We start from the raw sequence: 21,879 nt of genomic DNA on the forward strand, positions 1-21,879 counted from the left end.
CGCGGCGGACTACAGCGGCGGCGGCGGCGGGGGGGCGAGGGGCCGGCCCATGGCGGCGAGGAGCGCGGAGGCGAGGCGCGGCACCGCCGGTCGGCGCGCAGCGGGCGGGAGCCGTTATAAGGCGGGAGCGGGCGGGTGGGGGCCGGCCTTCCCCGCCCCGAGGGGAAGGGAGAGGCGGCCCAGCACGGCACGGCCGATCGTGGCCCTCCAGCCGCGGGGCCGGCAGCACTGCCGTGCCCCAGTACGGGTCTGAGGGCCCGGCGGCACCGGCCGCGGCCATGGCTCCCTCAGGGACCGGGGGGACGCTGCCGGCCGGCCCCCAGCGCGATCGCGGCGGCGGGCGCTGCTCCAGCCGGTCCGTGGGCTCTGCTGCCCCCGGGCGGCACCGGGGCTGGCCCGGGCCAGCCCCCCCCGACCCCGCCGGCTCGGCATCTGTCGGACGTCCCTTGTGTTGAAGGAGGCAAGGACTGCCGCGTCTCCTTCCTTTCCCTGCTTTGCCTGGCGCTCGGGGCTCTGCCTGAGCGCAGTTCAGGCTCAAACAAGTCGTTTCTCCGTTCTCAGGCAGTAACTGCCTTGAGTAACGACGACTAAACAAACGAACAGCCCCGGCTTTTAGGGGACAGACACAGGCCACAGCACTCCCTGCACTGAGGCACTTTCAGCTTTTGCCATTTCTCTGCTCTCAGGGTCTCGGCGGGACCTGGCTTTGCGCCCGGTGTAGGTAATGACGCTAATTATCGTTACAAACCCTTGTTTCGTGTTGCAGTATTTTCTTTGCTTATGAGCAGGAATTTCTGGTCTCGTTCTACGTAGTCAGCTACGGCTGATGTAACGCTTCTGTCCTGTGAATACAGAGTTAACAGTTTTCAGAACTTGTAACAGTTTTACGGGTTAAAAGCGCTATGAACAAAGCCTGTTTTAAAATGCTGCCCTGCTCGGGATTTACTTTGTACGACCACACGTGCACAGGCTAAACCATGAAATGGGAAGAGCCCCATTTCTCATAAATAAGAGCCCCATTGGAAGCTAGGGCTTGCTTTATACACTATCAAGCTGTGGCTTCTTTGCTAATTCTCTACTTTCTAGAACATGTACAACAATCTGCCTTTAAATGAAGGAATCCAGACATAAATCTGCAGATATACTTTGCAAAGCAAGTTCAATGGGGGAACAATGTTCACACTAAACTCAGCTGTACCTGCTTAAAGTACAAAGTCTGGAAAAGTGTAAGGGGGGAAATATCCTTTCCCCTCCTCCTCCCTTTTTAATTCTGACAGCGACCCATTGGTTCAGAGACACCATGAGTTCAGCACACATCTTCTGCGGCCCCCCTCCGCCATCTGGAATGTTTTTGTGCCATCCTTTGCAGTTTCACAAGGGGAACATACCCTGTGAGCTCAGTTGTGCGCTGCTTCTGGATGGGGTCCATCACCAGCCTATGAGAAAGCACCAAATTACTAGTCCCATTTTCCAAACTAAGCATGAAGCGTTCCACAGACTTTTTTTTTTTTTTTAATGCATGTGTAAGCAACCTCTTTTTCCAATAAGAATACTACTCATTTTGATAATGAGAGGACAGATAAAGTTAAATTCTGCAGGACTTTGCTCAAAGCTGTTGTCCTAATGGAATGCTTACAGGAGCATTACTCCCTTGCCCAAATTTTGGAAGTTTGTACAAATATCTACACTTTCATACTTAAAAACAACCAACCCCAAACAAACACCCTGTTAGCTTATGTTATTTCTCATTAAAGAACAAAAACTCCTTTATGTTAAAGGCATTATAGAAAAAGATTCTGTAACCAGTGATACATTTTGATTAATGCTCCAAGAACAAACTATGGAATTGATTAAAAGCATCAGCTGGAGTTTCTTCACCAAATGCACCTAGTGCAGGGACTCAGGCAGAGGCAGCACTCCCAGCAGAGAGACTCCTCCGGCAGCAGCGAGTTGTACAGCCAGGCTGGTCCTGAGGTGTGGCCGTCAGCAGGGGAGGGAATGGTGCGGTGCTGGGGCTGGAGGGGAGGTGGGACTGCCAGCTCCTTGGGATTTCCAGCAGCTTCAGTCAAATTTTTTTCCCCATTTAAAGTATCCTCCCATATATTGACTCTTGTATCTTAGTGACTCAGCTGGCACCCGACTTGAAAAGGACGTGGGCACCAACGGCAGACAGCAAACCTCGTGGTTCCCCCCTGCAGCCAGGTGACGCAAGGCGAAGAATGAAGCTTCTGCTCCCAACCTCTCCGTGCACACCCCGCACCACCCCGGAGTGCCAAACTCCACTGGGCAGCTCTTGATCGGCAAAATTTACTTTAAAGAAGCCTGTTTTGATACCTGGATGAAAACACTATTACTAGTGGCAGTCACCCTGCTATACTCGGGCTTTGTTCTTCAATGCTTGTCTAGCAGTGCTACGCAGAAATTACAGCAAGGTTTCAAGTGTCTTCAGCAACGTCAGCGTTTTTCATTATTCTTGAAGCGTTATTTACGCCCAATTATTCCCTAAAGGTGGCAGATGATGTCACCATTGCATTTAGCATGCCATCAAACACTGGCCTGCCAATCAATATGAGCCCATGCTGCAACGTGTGTCATGTGTCCCTGTGCGTTTTTATCATTAACTTACTATCGACCTGAAGAAAAAAAAGAAACATTTCTCAGCAGTGGATTTTACTGTTGCCAAATTTATATAAAATTAAACACCAGTCTGCTTTTCTTCAGCATCGCTTTCTCATTTTGAGTTACTGCTGAATAATGCTTACACAAACACACTACTATTCATGAATGCATTTTTCTTGGAAAAGCACCTTAGCCCTAGACCTGCCCCACACTTCCTCCTTCACCATGGCAAATGTCACTGATCTCTGATAAGGCTGCACAGAAACACCTGGTTATTTCCACAGGCAGCACTTTATCTGCTCTCAGTGGCTAAACAGAGGGCAAGGGAAGTATGTTGTAGTGAAACAGAAAAATTTACCACTAGGCCACCGGAGCTAATTCTACCCCCCCAAACCCACACAACCCCCCTAACTACAGTAAACCCACACCTTGCTACTGCCTGAGCTTAATCCAGCACTGTGTCTTACTAGACATTGGCTGACCATGTTTAGTTCCAAGAGCTTGGCTCTGGTTTACACGCCAATCCAGCAACTAGAGAGGTATTTTGTGTCCTTTCTAACAGGTGTGCAAAGATTGTCATTGTCACTGTGATTTCGTATTGTGAAATGCAGAAATCAAGGCAATTTAAACATACTGCTGCTTCTATAAACTTTCTGAAGATATGGAACACAGACAGAAGAAAATACCTCAAAGTTTTATAAAAGCTCCTTTTAAACGTGCTGCTGTTTAAATCAAAAAATATTTTCTGTACTTAAAAGAACTGAAACAATCTGAAAATTTACAATACGTATGGCCAGGTAAGCACATGTACTGCCCTTCTCGCCCCCAGAGAACAACGAAGAGGAAATAATCTGTCGGTACAGATTATAAGGAAAGATTTGCTTATGTTTCCAAGAGAAAGCACTCACTGCACAGTTAACTCACAGGTTTTATTTACACTTGTCTACAGAATCATTTTGCCTTACATTTCATCTAAGCCAAATGAAACCATAATTGTCCTGTCTATAGCCTATCATTTGCTAAATTTAAAAACTTTCTTCTGTTAAGTACAGCAACAATTTTAATACAAAGCACAAGAAAAAAAAAACCCAAAGCCTAACAACATAGCATCTATTTGATCTTGTTTTTACAATTTAGTTGGACTTTGAAGTCAGAGGCACAGTTACAAGACTAACCTGCTCTTGTGCAATCTACACACATTTAGCGTTGAAATTAGATAGAAAAGAAAGTGTTAAAGAAGAAACTGCAGAGCATTTTTTCTGCAAAAAGATTATCAAAATATTTCTACACCAAAAACATTTTGCTTCTAGACCAGTCCAAAAGAAGTGTCTTAAAAATGAAAGAAAGCAGAATGTAGTTTGTAAATTTTGCTCCGTTTGTTTTTGTGCAGTTCATTTAAAAAAAGCAGTGGTCAAATCTGGAAGTTTTACTACTGAAATAAATGCAGATATATTGCTGTTTGCTTGCTTAAAAAGAATCTTCCTTAGCATACTTACCTTGTGATGGCACTGAAGATACTTAAACCTTTCTTAACCAAACGGAGCTCAAGAGAGACCAAGTTTTAATGTGATATTGCTAGTAAAATAGATTCAATAAAGCATTTTAAGCCATAAATTATGTTTACGGAAAAAGAATGATTATGAAGAACACATTTAAGATGCTGGAACTTTCTACACATTTATTAATTCTCACTTTTAAATATAAATAAAATTCAGATACCTTGAAAATTTTAGTCAGCCCCAAATGAATTTTAGACCACCTGCAGAAGCTTCACTTGATTCCAAGAAGCTACTTCCACACTCCTCCATCTCAGGAGCAGCTCCTACATGAGCCTTTTGCAAGAAAGGATCGCAGGGTCCAGGGTCCATGCACAGGAGACCACCACAGCCAGTGCCCGCTGCAGAAAGGGTGCTTTGCCAGCTGCAGCAAGTGATTCCTAGTGACAGGCACCAGCAGCTACAAGACTTGAGCGACGCAGAGGCCAGCGCCCAGCGTCTCGCACCCCCTCGCTGCGAAGGAATGACATCTAATTCAGTCTCTACAGAACCATGCGATGGGCTGGGTGTTTAATGGCTATTTTGCACTGAGCAGAGCTAAGGAGAAAGAGAGGGGCATCCATCTACACTTTCACTTCGACACAGGGAAAAAAAAAAGTTAGACCCAAGCCCTCCCTACTGCCATCCAGTGGGTAAACACCCGCCCTACAGCTACGCTAATCTTGTGGTCCCATACGAGCTACACCGAACGAGCTCAGGGGCTGGATGCAGAAAGCTGGTGACTTCTTCCCGTTTTCCTCAGCTACTTCTTTGTCACACGAAGAGCAGAGCTGTATTAGAACATACCCAACCTGTGCCTGCTCCTACATGTAAGAGAGCCAGGAATTGAGTAACTGAGTCTTTAAAAATAACAACACCCACCCCCCACACCCCCACCCCCACCCCTGACTCAAACGATAAAATTTCACAGCTCCTCTGGGAAGTTTATGGCTTAAAATGCTACCTCACTTTTTGTCTCATGAATGAACAAAGCTGCAGTTTTCCAGAAAGCAAGGACAGACATGCACCTCTACTAGCAGATTTAGCACTTCTGACCAAGTAAGACACCAACTTCTTCGAAATGTCTCATGCACTGACTGGATTTTTTTTTTTTTTTTTTTAAATGTGAGCTTTAATACATTATTTCTTTTTAGAACTTGTACGGGAACCAGAATGGGAAGATCCAGATGATGATCTGCGGCGTCTGTAAGATATAAACGGAGAAAGCATGCAAAGAAATAAGTTGAAATTAATTTTAGCATCCACTTTTGAGTAGTCTGTATCCTATCATAGCTGGAAGCCAAGTATATCTGATAGGGGCCTTATAAGAACGTAGAAATAACTTTAAACCACTTTAAGCTCATGAATGTGAATTTAATACTAAAAATATCAGCTTAATACTGAAAGTACAATTTTTAAATGCAATATTTACTTACGAAATTGAATCAATAATGTACACATTAACACTTTCACACACTAAAGAATGGTGACCCAGGTCTTTCTACGGAACATGCTCCTAGCAGGAGGAAGTTTCATGGGGGGGGGGGGGGGCGCAGGAAACCAAAGCAACTACAGAGGTTTTAATAGGAAGCAAGAGTAGGGGAAGTAAGAAAACTACTTTTAATATCAGAATAACTGATCGGATTCAATTCTTTCCCAGTGAATCTCAGTCCTTCAGAAAAAAAAAAAAAAAAAAAAATCACACATTTAAATACACCCATTCTTATTCTACATAAACCCAAACCTTTCGGGTGACCGTGATCTCGATCGTCTTTTTTTGCGATCACCAGATGAAGAGGATCTAGAACGACTTCGCTTCTTGCTTCTCTCGGGGGAAGATGATGAGCGAGAGCTTGAGTAAGATCTTTTTCTTGGGGTGGAAGACCCCCTGTAGGACCTGGAGCTGGATCTTTATTGATTAAGAAATAAATCAGATTTAATTCTGGTATAACATAGAAAGAACAAAGAAAGAACAAAAAGACACAGTTTTCATGAGCGCTCACTACTCTAGTTATACCAGCGTTTTGTCAGACAAACGCATGGACGCTTTAATACTTACTCCTTAGTTATCTGCCAATAAAACTCCTACTGCCGTGGTAGTTCTCTTAATAAATTTTGCTAAATAGCATTTCTTGATATACAGACCAACAATGGTTTGGAAACCTCTTTCCAGCATTCACCAGAATGACGCATTTTGACAAAGAAGCGATGGGAGACTGGGACAGGAAGCAGCCCATATAAGGACCTTCCTCAGCACTTCAACTCATGAAGCAAAATGGCTTGAAAGCCACAGAGGTAATGCTGGTTTAACAATGCTTCACTTCATGCAAGGCATGCTTCACACTGGAGATTAGTAATGTTCATTTTACTAGATTAGTAAGACCCTCAGAAGGTATACTTACAGAGCTCAATAAATCTGTGTAGAGTGAGACCTTCCACAACCAAAATATTTTAAAAAACCTCTTAGGACACAGTAATTTTTGCATTAAAAAAAAAAATAAATGAATGAACCATCTTCACCTACAAGGACTCAAAAATCACTCTGGTTATCTAAAAAAAAAAAAAAAAAACAAACCAAACCCCAAAAAACCCCCCACACCAAACCAAGAAAAAACCCCACTTGTAGAAAAAGTAGCAGAGCTAGAAAGTCCTAAATTGTAATTCCAAAATCATATAAAAACACTTAACAGGGTGTATTTGGTTTGTTTTTTTGTTTTTTTTTTGTGTTTTTTTTTTTTTCCCCAGAAAGCTGGATAAAACATTTAAAAATCCCCAGCAACACAGTGTTGTTGGTAAAATATTTTCTGGGTTCTCATTGTAACTACTACAGCAGTCCTACTTCACACAAGCTGATACACTGAGGACGCTCGGTGGATGCCGCACGGCACAAGCCAACAACGCAGCTCAGCTGACGACTCACTGCAGCATCGAGGTGGACACAGGCCCCCTTTGTCTCTTCTTAACAGCACGCATTCTATCTCGCGCTGACCCTCGCGGGATAATCCATAGCATGTTTCTGCCACCAAAGGGCAGTGGCACCAATTGTGACCGGTCTTCCCAGCCCAAACCGCCTTATTTACAGTTTTAAGGTTCCCTGCACACACGGAGATGGGACGGTTCTTCGTTCCATCACAAAAGGGAATCCCTGCCAACAGGATGCCTGTGCAAGGACATCTCAAGGAACTCATCTGCTCTTGTCCCCCTTCCCCACGCAGGTCAGTAACTGCTACGCAGAACATGTTGGCTAGCTCAGACTCCTGACAGCTTCTCCCGTGACTGACTAGCACCATTTCTATACATTCCCCACATTTATCAAGATAATGGCAGCACTACCTAGTTAAGTTAGATATGTTAAATTAAGTTATCACTACACGCAAACCCAGAAGTATAGCGTATTTTCTAACGTTCTTCCACATCAAGTAGCCAAAGTGGAAACAGTAAAACCAGCAATAATTCCTGAAGCAAGTAACCATGCACTCAAATTCTTCTTCCTTCAAAGTGAAGATCTGTGGCGTCCACTCGTCTAGCTTAGATCAGACTTAAACTCTTCAGCCAAAACCTCGCATTCTCAAGAAATACATCTGTAGTGGTAACAACCTCGTGCAGAGACCCCAGGAATTCTGACTTCCAAGATAAAAATGAGTTAATGTTTTTTGACCGGCATAATTTTACGATGAAATCAACAAGTGGTTGGTTCTTCTGCCCTTTTTTCTCTCTGCAAGGAGAGAGTGCTACCTCATTCACCTTGATTTCGACCCACGAGATCTAGAGTGTTCTCTGGAACTGGAACGAGATCTTGATCTGGAACTGGAAGAGCTTCTTGAGTGGGACCTGAAACAACATGGAAGATTTTTTTTCCAGTGTCTGACTGGTATTTAGCAGAATAACTGCTACTGTTAGCAGCAAAGACAACGATCATCAATACCATTTGGCCTAGTGTCACTCAAGAAGTGACAATTTCCTCCTACTCTCCCAGCGCCATCACAGTACATTTTAAAACAGAAACTGTAACATAGTAAGATGGTGCATTAAAAAAATGTATAGTCAGCTTTTCATTATGTTTCCTAAAACAAAGCACAAAAATCAAACAGGATCAGAGTCATTTGGCAAAACGAAACAACTGCGTATCTGTCAGCTATTTCATGAAGTCAATGCCTTAACTTTTAATTTGTGCCTTAACTTGAAAGCCATCAGTTTCTTTGAAAATCAGAGAAGGTAAGAGTATCAGGACTAGGTAGCTCAAATCTTCCCCAGGTCGGTTCTCACAAGCATTTCGTAAGCAAGTTCAAGTTTTCGTAAAGATTTTCCCCTGAACTAAAAATAACGTAGCAGCTCATTCTTGGCTGAAACATGGACATATCTAATGCTACTTGCACCTAGTCAAAATTATTTTCAATTTTTTCATGTTGATGGGTTTTCTTTAAAGCACAAACCACAAAAGATACATAAAAATGGGAGTGGGCTTGCAGTAACCACTGTAAAAAGAAGGCATTGCAATCAAATTCTAATAATCTTTTCAAGAAAGTTACATTATACACGCTGTCAACCCCCTAGTTTATATTGTTACCACATCTTTTTCATTTTACCGTGCAAAAGGAGCATGAACACATGCTAACTAGAAAATACATTTAAAGTTTTAAAAAACACACAACGAAGTCAAAGTATCCACAAACAGCAACTGATATTTCCAATTAATTATCTGTAGCTGGAAGCAAAAAGGTCAACAAAGCTGAAAGATCCCCACAAATTTCAGTTATGACAACCTACATTGTACTTCTCTGCTTACATTTGTGAATTAAGGAACAAAGTTATGGCCAGATGAACTTCTCCTGTCTTCTTTGACCCTCTCACCCCTAAACCTAAGAACCGCACTCCAACGCAGCCCATACCAGCTGCATACTACCCTCACCACAGCCACTTCCTCGAAGACCTTGCTCCACACCTCGTCTACAAAACCTGCTGACAGCCCATTCACGTAGCTCCTCAGAGCCACAGGGCAAACGCACGTCTCAAGGCGGCCCTGGAAGGAGTGAGGCCTGACAATGGGCGCTGTGAAGAACACAGCTTTTCCTAGAAGAGGCAGCACGGAAAAAAGCCTGACAGCAGTGGGGAGAGAGACAAAACAGACGGTGGCTGATGTCTGGTTAGCATGAGGGTCCAAAGAATCTGCAGTGACCACAGCAGTGAGAGCAGAGAGGTACGGTTACAAAGCCAGGAAGAGCAGAATAACTTGAACTTAACGTGTAGGAACTTCACGTATAACCCTATAAGCTAGTGCGGATTTGAGGTCTTAAACCCATCGGTATCATCCTTGTGTTAGTCATAAGGCAGCTAAAAAGCTACCACATGATTTACATCACACGATTACAAAACATTTATTGAATTGTTCATACATTACTGAATTTAAGTAATAATGCGAGATCTTAAGTCTATCCCGAAGACTTTTTTTGCAGCCCCATGATCAATATAACCCTCTAGTGTTATTCTGCTAACAGTGCCACTATAGTTAAAGTTTTGTCGCTTGCCAAACTAAGTTCAAATTTCTTGTCTTTATTTCCAGGATATTTCCCAGCCTGTCCTTTCACTGACTCTGTCTGGACTGCACCGTCACTACCCTCTTCTGCCACCTCCTCCCACCTGAACAATACCACTCCTCTGCTCCTCTGTTCAACAACTCTACTCAACATTGCTAATCCCACTGAATCACATATGGCCAACAAGCCTAAAAATAAAATTGAAAATAAGTTCTATTTTTAATTTGAAGGATTCAATCAAAACATCAACTTAGATTTACTAAAACAAGCAACAAGACATACGAAGCCTCCCTACTGAGGATCCACAGAAGGTCAGAACAGAACATCATTGGCCTGTGTAAATTCTGCACATAACATTGTTAACACTATTAAACTGTAAGGCAATCAAGAAAAAAAAAGTAAATAAAGAAGTTAGATACTGACATTTTGCCTGGCGTTACCCTTGACCTGTACCCGTTTACCTGGACCTAGACCTTGAGCTTGAATGAGAGGATGAGCGCGATGAAGATCGTGAGTGGGAAGATCGAGACTTAGAACGACTGCGCCTATTGGATTTCTTTTTCTTATTAGTGTCCTCTTCTTCACTGGCATCAAGATTGTATTTTGAAAGATCAGCATCATCTTCATCCTCATCCTGAAAAAATGCAGATACACGAAAAAGACTTAAGAAATATTCTGACTGGTTTTTACTTCTGTGGTTTATTTTGTGCTTTTTTCAACCTTTGAAAATACTGTTGTTAGTGCACTCAGTGAGATCCAAAAAGCTGAAGAGGAAAGAGTGACAGAATCTGTGCTTCAAAGCCAAGTTAAAAAGCCTGCAAAAACCCCATCTGAAGTTCAATTTTCTGTTACTTAATGAAAATACAGACATTCACTTTTACCAGTTAATTTAAGTGAGTGCCTGGAAGAATTTTCAGACTCGGGATCTATAACCATGGTGTAATTCTGCAGAGACATGTTTCATCTGCAGAATCTGGTGACTGCTGTGTTAAAAATAAGCATACACGCATGCCTGGGCAGGACTGTTGTCCAAGGATGTGAACAATCCAATATGTGATGATCATGTATTTCAGGGAAGATGAAAAAAAACCCCTCAAACCTCAGAATACTTTATTCCACTTACAAAAAAATAAATCTGACGTGACTTTAAAAGGCTAAGAATAATATTCAAGAACATTCCCTTTGTGTGGTAACCATAAAGGTCCCAAATAAAGACCTCAACCATCTTTGATTCTGATCTCAGACAAACTTTTAATTTTTGATGGTTTAAAAAACCATACATCTTTGAATGCAGGTGTTTAGAACAAAACAGAGCTTGTGCACGCACTTTACAGAAGGTGTAGGCACCATTATTCCGAAGCTACTCCTCTACATTGCTCTAGAGGCAGCTAAAACCAGACCAAGCCTTACCTACCAACATTAAACAGTACTGCAGTGATAATTAAAAAATAATTGCTAGGAAAAAACCAAACAACAAAACACACTACCTCATCCAATTTATATTTGGAGAGATCTTCATCCTCATCCTCCTCATCTTCCCCTTCAGATTCCTTATCTTCTACTTCCTTCAGGATAGATGCGGGACCAACCGGCTTCCCTCGGTATTTTTTCTTTTTGCGTCCAAACTAAGAAATTGTATTCCATTAGGACAGGATTTAACCAAAAGTAATTTCCAACTGTGTTTTTTGATAAAACTTCTGTTGTTGACGGAAGGTCACAAACATGACAAACTTATCTACACAGTTGCAGATAAGTCGGCACTTCTTTATTGCAGCGCTGGGAAGCACAGGGGATAGCCCCACCTCACGTGCTTCAAAGTTACATCAAAAATTCAAAACTTTTATATCCTTCTTCTGCAAAGTCATGATCTTTAACATATTTTAACATAAGCACGCATGTTATGCCCACTATTAATTTTGACATTTACAATGATTGGTCCACCCTATTACATAACTTTATTAATATTCCTATACTAATATTATCATTGGTTATTTTACTGATCAAAACCCCTGATATACAAATCAGGACGGGGAGGATGCGAGAGTCTTCATAGCAACATTCGTTTCTATGGTTTCATCACATAAGATAACTAGCTAAGAATGTACAACTTCATCCCTTGTACCTGTCTCCCTGCCTCCAATTTCACAATCCGTAGCAGCTTTAGCTTTGGCCGTCTTCGTAAGGCCTGCATCTGCTGTCTCTTAGCATAAGTGAGGTTTTGTGTATTTCTTACCATAATGTAAATTAATTGAATCAGGAAATAAATATGTTAGTTGTTCATTAAAAACAACTAATTATCTATTCAAATTAGCTAATTCAAAATTCAGACCCAATTATAACAGTGTGAGAAAATAAACCTACATCAATTTCAAATAAGGTATTACTCAAAGGGAACGAGAAGTATCATGGAACATCAACTAGCAACAAGAAACTGGAAGCAAGAGACACAACTAGTGCCTGGACAAGATTAATGGAAACCGGACTGTAACAAGTGCTTTATACCTGTGTCTACGGGCTATCTTTACAGCACAGCACTGAACACTGGCTGAAAACAGCACATGTGACACTGAAGCCAGCTCCCTAAGAAGGTGAATGAACTCAGCTGGTAGCAGTTTAATTGGAACTCACTCTTAGTTTTTTAAGCCCCAAAAAATCAAAACAGATGCATTCACTTTCAGTCCAAAACTTTCACACTTGAGCCCTTGACAAGACACATGGCAACGTATTTCTGACTGGCACTTTTACCCGTACGGAAACCAAGTGCAAGCGTACGGATCCTAAACACAACCACACGACACACGTCTCTCCAGAGTAACGCGTGTACCATCTTACCTCATCATATTCCCCGTCTGATTCTTCCCGTTCTATATATTCAACATTCTCTCGTTCATTAAATCCTCCTCCGTATCCTTTAAAAAGGGGTAAACCAAGACAATCTCTTGAGCTGCATCAAATTTGGCCACATTAAGCACAAAGTTTATTCTAAACTTCCACGGAAGTTCCAGAAGCCTTTGGTGGATTTATAAATACATGCTGTAGGAACGTAGCGTGAGCCCAAGAGGAACACGAATTGTTCCCACACATGTTTATTAAATATAGATCCTCAGAAACCCAATTGAGAAAATGGATTGAGAAACAATAATATTTTTTCTATAAATGCCAAAAAAACCCATGTCAGGATTACAGCTGTGCTGAGTGAGCAGCTTCTCAGCAGAGCCCTGGCAGGGCCGCAGCGCCCGAGCAGCACCTCGGTGTGATGAACACACAGACGTCTCCACAGGGCGAGGCCAAAGGCTACCGTCCTTGAAGACCAGAGCCTCACCTCTGAGAGCAGCCAGAGCCAGCTGGGGGAAGTGGGCAGTGAAACAGGAGGCGAGGGCGACCCTGGCTCCCTGCCTTCCCAGCCGCTGGCACTGCTGCCACAGCCAGGCCCCAGGTGCAGGCAGCCTCCTAGGTGCCTTCTGCGCATGCTGGCCAGCTCCCGTCGCAACCACTCGGTGACATGAAGTCACATATGTGTTCTCAGGGAGTAACAGGAATAAAAGTTGTACTGAACTGAACAACTGCAGAGATTTGCCTTAAGGATCTTTCTATTTTTTTATAATAATGTGAGCGGAAAACTTCAATGGCTCATTTTAATTTCAGGTGACTTTGTAATTCACTGCAAGTGTGTGCAACATGCTAGGTGTTCTGCACATGACTGCAAATTCACTCTGAAGGACACCAGAACTTGAAAAATTAATTAAATAAGAAAAATATTTAAAATACATTAATTTAATAAAATAAATTAAAATAATGAAATATAATTAAATATTATTCTTTAATATTCTTATAGTATTAAATAAGAATATTAAAACTGCTTTTCCTTTTGAATAATAAGCCCTGTGCTCTTCTCCACACTTTTTTGACATGCATTAGGGTTATGTCCTATGTGCTGAACTCTCTGCCTGATTCCATCCGCAGTGGTAACACGATGAACAATGAGGACCACACCGCGAGGACACCCTCTGTTCTGGTTACCCCAGGGTCACTGCTAACGCAGGAGGAACTTGAAACGCAACGCAGCATGACCAACCCTCACGAAGAGCTAACACTCTAACCTACACAGTCTTCAAACACTTCCTGCGGCTGTCGAGCCCCCCCCAGACGGACACCACATATATGCTGGAGTTTTTAATAAACTACTGCACCACTCCTTCCAAACGTCTTCATATCAAAATCAAGTACAGAGGCAGTTTAAGCAGAGTATTGGGCGACTTTCGATATAAAACCATCACATACTTTACTAAAAGCAATCAAGTCTAAGAACCTACATATTTATTTACATATGGAAGACCATTCAACTTTGCCTGTTCTGTGAAAACAATCCCTTTAATGAAGTTACATTGTGATTTATAAAACGTTTTCTTACAATAATTTGGGTATTTTAAAGCCACATACACCTTACCTGTCCTTTCCTCCAATTTCGCGTACTTTGGAGTATTACACATATTACATTCTGATCTTCTGGCCCAGTTCACGTTACCACATCTTCAGAGGCAAAAAGAACAGAATAGAACAAATAAGAAACATTTATTTTGAATCAAAAAGCTTAAGCGTTGAGGCAATACTTCAAAAAAACCCCACAAAAGTGTATTTGCCAAGTATTGCAGTGATCTGCAGCCACTAGCACAACACAACTAACCCCAAGGCCAACAGTCCCCCAACACACAAAGAACTCCACCAAAGCCCACGGGCATTTCACCAGCCCGAGGGCAACAGCAAGAGGCCACACTGCTCACATCAAAGGGAGAGACATACAAGCAGCAGGCAGGTAGGCAGACCAGTTAACAGAAGTCAGGCCACACAAAAGGTGTTAAAATTCCCCACTGCTCTCCACTAGCGGCATTCACAGCTCAGAGGAGTTAACGAAGAAGCCACCAAGGGACCAATGCTTATGAGCAGTCATGTCACCCACTGATGCGCGGCTGTATTTACACCCTTCTGTCGCCAGATTTTATCTTACAGTGTCCTGAAATGCCACGCGCTCTTCACCCACCCGTAACACTGTAACGGGTGCCGTGCTGAGGGGCTCCAAACGTGAGGCTACAAACATGGAGACAGGACTACAGGACTACCCTGACAAGGGCCATCACGGGGATTCCCACAGGCACTAGGACCCACCACGCTGCCCAGGGAACCTGCCTGCCTCGCACTGCACAGCCGCACCAACAGGAACCCCCAGGCTGAACACAGCGGACAAACAAACCCCAGGTGCCATTGGTCAGAGAGCTCGCTCAATCACCAACACAGGAAATCCTTAAAAGTGCTCCAGAAAACCTGAAAGCACCTTTCCAAAACGAAAGCACTTTATTAAAGTAGTCCTTTTCTAATGTAAGTCTCAATATCCTCAATTGATGGCTTGGAGAAACATCTAAGAATTTAACTTTACTCCTTAAATATTTAGTGAATTTTAGCAAGCACATATCACACTGCAGTGAAGGTGTTACTTTCATCTATACACCTCCTCCAAACTTGAGAAGCGTCCCAGTTTACCGAAAACACCATGAACTTTTACCTGTCTAGTCTCAATTTTTTTCCAATCTTTTCCCAGTTATGTTAATTCAGTAACCGCTGTCCAGCAAACAAAAATGAATGCTATCCTCACAGCAAAACCCTGCTAGTGGAATAGCTGTGAGTTTTGATCACTCTTCTCTCATCAGTACAAGTAAGTTTATACTGACAAAATCAAGTATCATATCGTAGATGTGTTGTGCAGCTCTTAAGAGAACAAAGTGCATTTTTGGAGAGGGCATACGTTTTACACTGCCAGTCGTTAGCACTGAAGAGGCCACGACTCTTTTCAGCAAGTGTCTTTCCTATTTCTGTCCCTCCAGCTTTCATCATTTTGGCTTCTGTTGTTTTTTCTGGAAAAGACAAAGAAACAAAGAAAGAAAACAAACAGTTCTCAAACATCTTTATAATTAAGTTTAAAAACTTAATAAACTTTAAATGACTTTAGAAAAAAGGCAAAAACAGACGAGGAGAACGAGGTGGATGCTCTAGGATACTCACCTCTTCCACATCTGTTACAGCTGGTTCTTCTGGCAAAGTTAACGTTCCCACACCTGAAAATAAAAACAGAAGGAAGCTGCTAGTTAACCAAACGCTAGAAAATGCACACGCACGAGACTTCAAAAAAACCCCGCCTTAATATTTCAAACTGAATCTGTTCCAAATTAACAGGCAAAGCTGCTCAGGCCGAGCTCGACGCCGGGCCGGGCAGCTGCCGGACCGGCTGCACGACGGGGGCCAGGAGCTGCAAAACCCCAGAGGGGAGCTCGCCCTAGTCCCGCCCAGAGCAGGCCCAAGTCGGCGGGAAGGCGGCCGCCGCCCCCCGAGACCCGGCGGCCGCAGCTCCCCCGGGCCGCCCGGACCTGGCGCTGCCCCACGGGGCTGCCCGGTGCTGTGCCGTGCCGCAGGCCGGGCCCCGCGGCAGGCGGGCGTCCCCCACAACCCCCACACTCACTTCTTGTCGGGGCAGATCCAGTCCCCGTCGCTCACGCGGAAATTCTTGGTCGACATCTTGGGCCCCGCCGAGCCGAGCGCCCCCGCCGCTGCCACCGCCGCCGGAAGACGACCGGGGCCCTGCGCCGGGCGGGCGGGCTGCCCACCGCGCCTGAGTCCTACTGCCGCAGCGAGCGGGGCCGCCGTCGGGCGGGATTTTGGTCAGGCAGCGGCTTAGACGCCTAAGCCGGGCTGCTGGAAGAGGGCGCGAAGGACGCGCGCCACCCAGTGGGGCGGAGGGCCGTGTGCAGCGGGGCGGGGCGGGGCGCGCATGCGCAGTGCGCTCCGGCGGTGCCGGCGGACGCCATGGGCGGGCTGTGTGCCTGAGGGGAAAGGGCGGGCGTAGGGCAGGGGAGCGGGGAGCCCGCCCGGCGGGGCGGGCAGGGCTTCGTCAGCCCTGGCAGTGGGAAGCTCGCTCGTACAGGAGCTCATTTATTCGTGGCGGTTTCTTCTCCATCTGTTGTTGTGGCTTTGTCACCCCAAATTGCCGTGGGACAGAACTCCCCAGGCTCCTCAGGAGGAGACCCTGAGTGTGAATCCCTGTGTGTGCACCTTCTCTTCAGCAAAATAAACAGAGAAACCAGCGGCTGCTGCTACATAACAAAAAAAGAAATTAAAGAGGCCGCATTTTCACAGACGAGAGAATGTGCAAGGTTCACACAGGTTTCTCAGTGTGATGGCCCTAACAAAATGCCCATAAGAACATACAGAGGGTCTTAAATATGAATAAGAGTGTCGGTATAAATATTAATGTTAGAGTGTTCAAGTAAATCCATTATTTAAAACCATCCTTTTTTTATAATTTAAAAAACATGGTTTGCTGGCAGGTTTGCTCCAGCAGCGGGATGGGATGACAGCCTCCACGTCCCATGTGTGACCGGGGTGCCTGGGGCTGTGCTGGCACGGTGTGCTCTTGGCAGCTCTTTCAAACTGCCTCCGATCCCCTTTCCTTTTTGGGCTGGTAAAGATCTGGCAAGATCTGCTGCACTTAGGTTGAGCAGCATTACCTAATGAAGTATGTGGAATGCTCCAGAGAAGGTTTAGATTGGATATTAGGAAAAATTTCTTCACTGGAAGGACTGTCAAGCACTAGAACAGGCTGCCCAGGGAAGTGGTGGAGTCACCATCCCTGGAGGTATTTAAAAAACGGGTAGATGTGGCATTTTGGGACATGGTTTAGTAGTTATGGTGGGGTTGGATTGGCGGTTGGACTTGATGATCTTTGAGGTCTTTTCCAACCCAATGATTCTATTTACGGCAAATGCTACTTTTCTGGTAGGTTTTATTCCCTTTCTCTTTCGTGCTGTAGCCACATCCTGTGGAAAAATCATCTGGAATCTGATTGCAGGACTGGTTTTTATCACTTCCACTCTCCAGTTCATGAGGGAAGGTGACAGTGTTATTGCTATTTATTTATAAAAGTATAAAACAGCGTGTGCGTGCTGGAAAAAGGTGTTGGAGCATCTGTTTTTTCTGCTGCAGAAGGCTGTGTGTGAATTCCCAGTTACGAAATGTCCATAAGATCAGGAAGGACTAAAACTGCATTTTCCTGCAGCCAGAGAAGGTCCCAAGTGAAAGGCTGTGCTGGAATGTTGAACAAAGGCTGTGAAAAATCTTGCTTTTCTCTATCCCAGGGGAAGTACCAGGTGAAGAGGAGACGGCGGCAGGGCTGCAGAGCTCACCAATGGGGACCGCCTGTGCCACCGCAGGGGGTCCTGCCCTGCACCTGTGTTTGCAGACACAGCCTGTCATAGAAGTGGTGCTTCGCAGACGGGCGGTGCAGCCTGCAAAATTTAAAACCTTCGTTAGCAATTTTTTCTCCAAACGACATTCCTTTATGGCACTGAATAATTAATCTAAGCTCAAACGAGGTATCAGTGTCTTAGTGCTGCAGTGGATGGCAACAAATCTTTGGTCACTTTGTCAGCGCCGGTCTTTAAAATGAAATAAATAAAAAAGAGCTTGAAAAAATCTGGAGAATCCAGTTGCAGCCCAGGGTGCCTGGGAGGATTCACTTCTGCCATCGTATGACACTTTAGTCAGTACAGCAGGTGGCACTTCAGTAACATACATTTTTCCAGGTATTGTTGTTCTTGGTGATTAAAAGCCTGCTTTTTTATGGAATTCAGGGGAGATAGTTTAAATATCTACATACTGGTAATACAATTTTATTTTTAAAAAGCATGACTGTCACTGTGCACAATTGGCACTGCAAATTGAACGTAAGGTTGTCTTTGAGTTGCCCATGATGTGCTGGCGAGGCGCATCAAGATGCTGTAGTATGTGTCTCTGTTCAGACCTCCTACAAGCAGGATTTTTCCACTATCACCTGCCTTTTCCTGAAAAATAGGTGCTCCCCTGTTTTCCTTGGGGGAGGCTCTGCTTGTGTCTGTAGGATTATAGGGAGTAACCGAAACCAGAAGTTGGCCCCTCGAAGTTAATTAATTCCTGTGAACCTTCATAAGACCGTTCATAAGTAACAGGAATATCAATCAAAAAATGTAATACTGGGGAGACAAAACCACCTGGACCTACAGAATAGATTCATCTGCTATGGAAGGTTTTCTTCATCAGTAGTATCCTGCTTATTGAAAAATACCATCCCAAGCTAGTGTGTTAGGAGAAAATCGGTAGCGGTTGACTTTAGTGAGACTTGAACTTCAGCGTGCTTAGAAGAGGCATGGTTCTGAAATCCCACATTGCTATTGAAGTCACGGTTTGTGAATTCAATACTCTCAGAGTTTGGGTCTCTCGTGTTGGTGGCTGAAGAAACACCGAAGGAGGGGCTGAGCCTGTGCGGAAGATTTCACGGCCTTCGCGTGGCTTCTGTGCTGAGACAAGGGCTGACTCCTGCAGGACGAAATTTAAAACGAGCTCGGCAGATACCTCTCTTTGTCTTGAATGGTAAAACCCTCATGCTGTTCAGGTCAGAAAAAAAACCCTTATTGTTGATTTCAAGGACAGGGATTTGTTCATAATCCCTGGCTTTCCCTTCAGGGAAACCAAGGCATGCAAAACTCACTTTTTACCTCAAGAGATGTGACAGAATAGGCATTGTTTTATAAACACAGGAAAAACTGCAGTTCACCTGATAGTAATTTCAGGCTTCAGTATTTTAAAAGTTACTAAATTTAAGTAGTGTTTGCTTTCTGCTAAAGGAACCTTCCCAGAGGAGTCTCTGGGCAGGTGTCTGCAGCCAGAAGTTTGAAGTGATCAACCGCATTTTGTAAACAGGACCTTTCCCTGCCTGTGCGGAGGGAGTGCTTTCAGACCTCCTGTCTGTTCAAGTCATTTCAAAAACCGGAGCTGTTGAAAGCTGAAAAGCCAACTGGGGTCTGAAAAAAAAAAAAAAAAAATCTTTTAATTTATGACTAAAAGCAAGGCCCGAGTGGACAAGATCTTCTACAGTCTGGAGGGATGTTGTGACCAGACACGATCTGGTGTTCAGCTCAGGGACTGTATGGGACATTGCCTGTGTTTGATAAACAGTTCGCTTTACTTAAAGGGTTTTGGTATGCTGTTCTTCTTTTCCTGCATTTCTTACACAAAGTTTCATTTAAATGTCTGCTCCCCATTTCACAATAGCTTGTGAAGATTTTATTGGATTCCTGTTTCTATCACAATACATTTTTAGCTTCAAATGTGGGTAAGGAATTGATAATAACCAAGTAAATGAGAAATACATCACCCATCACTTTAACATAATGAAACCGAACAGTTGAGAATGAAAAAATGTACAGAAAACTGTTTAATTGGCCTGTCTCTAGACAGCCAATTCCTACCAGCAAGCCCTGAAAATCAGTTTTCCTGAAGAAAAACTAAATGGTACAAAGGGCAGCAAGATCAAAGTCAGGTAATTAAATGAAGGTTGCCTGTGCTTCATGGCTCGCTCAGCCTGGTTTTCATGTCCCTTCCTGGTATGACGTCTGCATGCCGGGCCCTTTGTTAAGCAGTGTGGGGTACCTAGGCTTTTACATTGTCGATGCTTTCCAAGATATGGTAATAATAATATTAATAATAATAATAATTTCAGAATGATGAGTTAAAGGAGTGCAATGTGCTTCCATCAGGTGAAATCTAACTATTATGAAAACCTGTTTCTGTCGGTGTAATTGAACATACACTAAATTATACTGTGAAATAGTGCTTGACTGTTCATTTTTCAAAGCGCGTCACAACTTGACAGGTACTTGCTTAAACAAAAACTAGTGAGAATGCGATGCCTGTGTTAGGAAGTGCAAATGCTATAAACCGTTCAAGACGCTCACAGGTTTGCAGTGTACTATGAAATCTGAGGACTCCTGTGCTGGAAAGCAGTTTTAGGATGTACTGTAGCATTTGGAGAGTTGCTCTTCCAAAGTTTATTTCAATTTTCGAGTGTGACAGACGTTTGGTGATAGAGTTTTTCAAGCGAGTGATGGGTACTGACGTGTCGCTCAAGCTGATGTGCTCTTGGAGGAAAGGCTTTCTTTGGCACGTGACCTCTGCAGAAGGTTAAGCATTGCTTGCCGTTTAGTAGTTTAATAATTAAAGCATGATGTGAGCCGGCTGAGAGTACATAAAATCACAACATGAATGTTATAAATAATAGTTTAAATATGCTTGTTTTAGTAAGAGTAGCGTTGGCAGGTATTCACGGCTAGATCGTTTCAACATGGGGCCGTGAAGAGGTCGCTTGGTCCCTGCCTTGGCTCAGGGGCGCAGGCAGTTGGAGATCAGCCACAGCAGCTGCTGGTTTGACCCCAGACTGGGCCCTGCCCACACGTGTGCTGTGAGCCCTCCCCGATCCAGCCTCTGGCACTTCTAGCCAAGCAGCAAGCAGCAGTCGGAACTGCTTCTGACCTAAATCTTCCTTTCTGCAGGTGAAGTGCACTACTTTTTGTCTTTCTATCAGCCAGTACACCGGCGCCCTGATACTGTTCTCTTTTATTAACATCCTCTGGCGCCTGTGATGGGACCGTGCCTCTTCTCTATACTTAAAACAAGGATTTTGGAAGTTTTCCTCCTTGGCCTTATTGTCTAGATCTTCGGTCATTGTTGTTGCTCAGCTCTTGACTGTCCCCAGCCTGGGACCCCTTCCTTGTGGAGTGGGCAGGTGGGCATGTACCGCCTGGTGGCTGAGGATGGGACTGAATGCGGTAGAAGGACCATTTCATTCTGCTTTTGTGCAATTCTGCTGTTTGTGTGTGTTAAAATCATACTTACTTTTTTTATCCCAAGAGCCTTGCCTCACGAATACATGCTGGGTTTATGATTCGCCGTAGGTCAATGCCTCTCGCAGTACTGTTGCTTTTCCAGTTGTTCACTGTTTAAGACTTGTCTCTTTGATTTCTCCCTTCAAAGTCTGATACTTTGCATGTGATCTGAGTTGAATTTCTTTTTTATTAATTTCAGATCAGTTCTCCAAATACCAAAGTAATTCCAAATAACTGAACCACTCTTTCCAATTTCTTTTGATTTTCTGTTTGATTCAATCTGGATTGCATTTCCTCAGCCTGTCCATGTGCGTGGCACAGAGCCTTGGTCCCAGGCTGTTCTCAAGTGAAGGCAGATCGCACCGGGGTAGTTCCTCCTGCTTGGCTGAGATGCTGAATGGAGTGAAAGAAGGATAGGCAAGGTTGGATAGGCAAGTTTTGTTTTCACAC

At 44.0% G+C, this 21,879-nt stretch overlaps 1 protein-coding gene across 3 annotated transcripts; it reads right to left on the reverse strand.

Annotated features, from left to right (window-relative positions):
- Positions 1–5,077: 5,077 nt before the first annotated feature.
- ZRANB2 (zinc finger RANBP2-type containing 2) lies at positions 5,078–16,283 on the reverse strand. 3 transcript variants are annotated; one of them, XM_086463360.1, is made up of 11 exons: positions 16,197–16,283; positions 15,743–15,795; positions 15,486–15,594; positions 14,136–14,218; positions 12,521–12,597; positions 11,176–11,313; positions 10,150–10,322; positions 8,080–8,159; positions 7,899–7,985; positions 5,899–6,063; positions 5,078–5,358 (listed from the first exon to the last, which is right to left on the reverse strand). In XM_086463360.1, exons 1-11 carry the CDS (start codon positions 16,250–16,252, stop codon positions 5,132–5,134), a joined length of 1,248 nt encoding a protein of 415 aa, XP_086319486.1. In that variant the 5' UTR covers positions 16,253–16,283; the 3' UTR covers positions 5,078–5,131. The 3 variants fall into 3 exon arrangements, with proteins under 3 accessions (XP_086319486.1, XP_086319487.1, XP_086319488.1); XM_086463361.1 differs by lacking the exon at positions 8,080–8,159 and having other exon boundaries at positions 5,257–5,358; XM_086463362.1 differs by lacking the exons at positions 5,078–5,358; positions 5,899–6,063 and having other exon boundaries at positions 6,929–7,985.
- Between the last annotated feature and the right edge of the window lie 5,596 nt (positions 16,284–21,879).

This window comes from Leptosomus discolor, chromosome 3 (genome assembly GCF_034619465.1).
Source record: "Leptosomus discolor isolate bLepDis1 chromosome 3, bLepDis1.hap2, whole genome shotgun sequence".
Classification (NCBI taxonomy): domain Eukaryota; kingdom Metazoa; phylum Chordata; class Aves; order Leptosomiformes; family Leptosomidae; genus Leptosomus; species Leptosomus discolor.